Source organism: Myotis daubentonii, chromosome 1, assembly GCF_963259705.1.
Source record: "Myotis daubentonii chromosome 1, mMyoDau2.1, whole genome shotgun sequence".
In the NCBI taxonomy this organism is placed as follows: Eukaryota; Metazoa; Chordata; class Mammalia; order Chiroptera; family Vespertilionidae; genus Myotis; species Myotis daubentonii.
Window position 1 is genome coordinate 122,090,545 of NC_081840.1, and position 4,220 is coordinate 122,094,764.

The 4,220-nt window shown below is 40.1% G+C and overlaps 1 protein-coding gene across 1 annotated transcript; it reads right to left on the bottom strand.

Annotated features, from left to right (window-relative positions):
- Positions 1–311: 311 nt before the first annotated feature.
- Positions 312–2,750, bottom strand: LOC132213213 (pre-mRNA-splicing factor CWC22 homolog). Its single transcript, XM_059659429.1, is given in 2 exon segments — positions 312–406; positions 409–2,750. Coding segments are annotated over 2 exon segments (2,322 nt in total). The 5' UTR covers positions 2,636–2,750.
- Between the last annotated feature and the right edge of the window lie 1,470 nt (positions 2,751–4,220).

A 4,220-nucleotide genomic window follows, 5' to 3' on the forward strand; every position in this document is an offset into this window, starting at 1 on the left:
TAGAGGGCAGTGTCACTGGCGATGGGCTTCACAAAGTGTCAGTGCGTTGAACGGCTAGATCAAAGGGTCCATCAGGGCCGCGCTTGATGAAGGTGTTGGTGTCTGGGGAGAAGTCAGCTGTGCCCTCTGGGTCGGCTGATATGGATGATACTGGGGAGGAGGAGGATGTGGTGGAGATGGAGGGTGGTGTGACATAAGGTCGAATTACGGTCTGGAATCCACACAGGTGAGTCCGCGTCCTGTGGAAATATACAAGCAGATCCTCTCCCCCAGGTTAAAAGTACATCAGGTCCCTTCCAGGCTCCTGTAAGTCAGTCTCTCCAATTTGAGTCCCTTGAATTTTTATCTCTGAGTTTTTCTGATCTCCTTTCTCTTTCAGTCCTTGTTTCTTGGTGCCTTTGCTCTGATCTTCTTGCTTCCTATCATTTATTTGTTGTTTCCTGATCAATTTATCTACTTCTTTGCTTCTGGTGTTCCCTTGTCCCTTCTTTCTTATAGCTTTAGCTGAGGCAGAGCTCTGACTGCTGGCAGATGAGGAATTGCTGTCTTCGCTGGAAGACTCTGAGCTGCTGTCACTGCTGTCCGAACCAGAAGCAAGGGAGTTGGACTCTGCCGAGGAGAATACGGAAGAGGAAGAGGAGGAGGAGGAGGAGGAATTATTTGGCTCAATTTTTGGTTTCTGTGCCACAATGACCTTTGGTGTATTTTTGAGATGCTCACGCAATTCATCCGTCAAACCTCCAAGACCTATAGAAGTAAAAACGTTGATGGCAAAACGAGTGTTTCTGGGATTATCTCGGGGTAATAACCCTTCAAAGAATGGCTGTAGGGTTTCATCCTTTAATCTTGCATTAAGTTTAGGAAGACCCATGTATTCACACAGTTCTTGGAAAAATATTTTAACAAAAATCCTACTGGAGGATGTAGTGGTTTCTTCACTCAGCTTTATACATTCAAGAACACTCCATGGAAGTGAATCAGTGTATAGAAGATGAGCAAACATCTTAGCAACATTTCTCAATTTGTTTGTCTCCAAGCGATGGATGGTATCATACTGTTCTTTGAATATACTTTCAAAGGATTCCATGTACTCTTTCTTTAGCATGCAAAATCTCCCAGCTAATAAGCCGGAAAATTTTTCATATGTTCTTTGTTGAGCACAGCAATCCAGTATCATGTTGCAGAGTTCTTTTGTTTGGCTTTCAGGAAACTCCATTTTCAGCAATTTGTGAGCACATTCTTCAAAATCTAAACTTGACTGAATAGCAAGATAAATTGTACGACGAAATGAGACTAGATTAATTTCTGTTTTGTCATGAATAGTCACTTTTTGCCCTTCTTCGTCTTCTTCTCCCTCCTCCTCCTCTTCACTACTTCTAGCATCTTGGTCTGTGTTGGAGTCACTATCTCCTTCATTAAGAATTTCCTTCTTAATAGCTTTGTACTTCTCTTCATTCTCCATAAAATTAGGATCCATCTTGAAAACATTAAGAACATCTTCTGGATTATAGTCATCTTCCAGAGGAAGCATATGGGTGAACTGATCATCTTCTTCCACTAAGTCAAGTCCTTCTAGAATAACAGGGTGGTCCTTGAACCCATCTTTCCTTACAGCAAACATCACTTCAATCATGTACTGAACTCTTTTGTCTATTTCAGACTCATGGAGAATGTTTCGAAGGCGTTCAAATATAGCATTAATTCCTCTTGGCGACACCTGTGTTAATTTGAGGCCACATTCCTTGAGAAAACCAATAGCTACTTCAACACTATCATCTGTTGGTCTATCCAGGAGCAAAGTGAGCATCTCTAAGCATAAAACTTCATGTGCTACACTTTGGTTAATAAGATGTGCCGCAAATTTTGAAGCAGTCAGACAAAGTTGCTTATCATTTCTTCGATAGCCTTTCCGAAAATTAAAAATTAACCTCTTGAGGATTAATTCTCCAATTTGTGGAAATTTTGAGTTGATAATAGCCACTAATGCTGCATAAACATGGGTGAAGATTGGAGAAGCACTCTGTGCTTGCAAAACAGATCTGGACAGCAGGCCTCTCCCTCTAACTATGTTTTCTTGAAGGAGTTCTTGAATAATAATACCTATATTAGAAATGTTGACTTTGTTGATAAGACCATTAATTGACTTCTTTAGAGCTTCCCAGCTCATCCTCTGGTACGCTAAGCTGTTTTTATCTGTGATCTGTTCTTGCATCATCCTGAGCTTTGCAGGAGGAATATATGCTCCACCAGTATGAGTAAGAAGAGGATCCAGCTCACCTTTCTTCTTCTTTGCAGTAGGCTCATCCTGAGCAGAGGAACTTTGGATTACCGATGGTTCTGGGCTTCTTCTCCCAGGCGATGAAGATTTCCGGTACCTTTTCCGATCCACATCTCTTTCTCTTTCTCTGCGTTTCTCTCGGTCCCTACTTTGCGACTCCATGCTGCCATCATAAGAACGTCCTCTTCTTGAACACTCATTGTCTGACCTGCTGTACTCAAAGTAATCTCTATCCAGGGGGGATCTTTCTTGTTCTGCATATCTGTCTTCTGGAGAGATGGTCCTCTGATATGAACTGTTGTTTTCCCTTCTGTCATGACCTGAAGAATGCTTTATCTGTGCCACATTACTTTTCATTTTCTGCTGCCAGTTGATCCTATAAATCAGACTCCTTAAGCGGGTCCAAATAACAAGTACCAAAGGGTATGAATTCTCTGACAGTTTACTTTTACTGTCCGCAAGGATCACATAAACAAATGTTGGGGTCCAGCCCCAGCAGGTCCAGGGGTTCCCAAAGGTGTGGACGGAGTCAGCAAAGAAGAAATGGCACGGAGACAACGTTCAGTTGATCAGCAGCCTAGCCAGGTTCTCTAGCCAGGATCTCCAGCCAAGTTCTGTGTTTATTGTCTTGTTACATCTATATTTATACCAGTTGATTTTAATCCTATCCATTGTATTGCAAAGTTTAGGGTGTTTCTTATCTCCATTCCAAGGTTACTCTATTGTTCTATTAAGCTACAAGGAAGTAACTGAAGGAGATTATCCTAAATAAAGATTATGTAGCTTAAGCCTGAGTGTTCATAGTTAAAGTGATTAATTACCCGCCTGGCACTTAGTTAAGGGGTTTTACTGATTTATTCCCTTCCTTAGTCCTGTTAATCCCTAACTCCAGGGGAAAATCTCCACCTGGGGAAACAACCTTTCTTGGAGAGGTGACCTTGGTTAAAACACATAACGCTAAGAAGGGGAGCAAACATATTAAGAACATTATGCCATATACGCCAGGTCCCTTGAAACATATGCTGTGCAGATGTTTCTTCCCTGCAGCGACTGTGTCAAGCAGCAAGGATGGACTGGCTTCCAGCACAGAAGGAACTCTAAACTTTTGAGACAGCATGAATAGATCTGGAGATTATTATGTTAAGTGAAATATGCTAATCAGAGAAAGACAAATATCATATGATCTCATTTATATGTGGAATATAATAAACAAAATAAATGAGCAAAATAGAACCAGAGTCATGGGCAGGCAGATATAACAGACTGACAGAGATCGGGGGTTGAGGGGTGAGGAAGGTATAGATGAAACCAAGTGAAGAGATTAGTCAAAGAACATATATGGGTAGCCCATGGACACAGACCACAGTGTGATGATGGCCAGGAGGAAGGGGGTGCTGTGTGGAGGTGGCAAAGTGTGTGTCAGGGTGGGGGGAAGAATGAGGAATATGTGTAATTGTGTCAATAATCCAAGTAAATAAATACATAAATACATACGCAAATAAAGAAAATAGTCACTATGCCAAAGTGCATATTTTGGAGTGACATAAAGAAAAAAAGAGAATTTATAGCAAAGTGTCATAGCAGTGACACAAGTTTTTAGGATTCAAATATCTATTTCAATTATTTGGTAGATTATGCTCTTTTACATATTAAGTTTGAGAAATGGAACAACTTTCTATCAGTTTCCCAAACACCAAAATGATTAATGTAAATATGTCAACCATGTGTAGTAGTATTTCATTTTTGTTAAGGGACATTTTTTTTTATTATTTTAAATATTGTGATTTTGAAAAATTTCTAAGTGATACATTAAAATATATAATGTTATTTGTAATCCTTAAAAAATAAATATATAAACACCCTTTTAATGAGGTGCCGTTAAAACTTTAATTTAAATGATTATAACAGTGATTCTAAACACTAGGCCTGGCAATACCTGGGG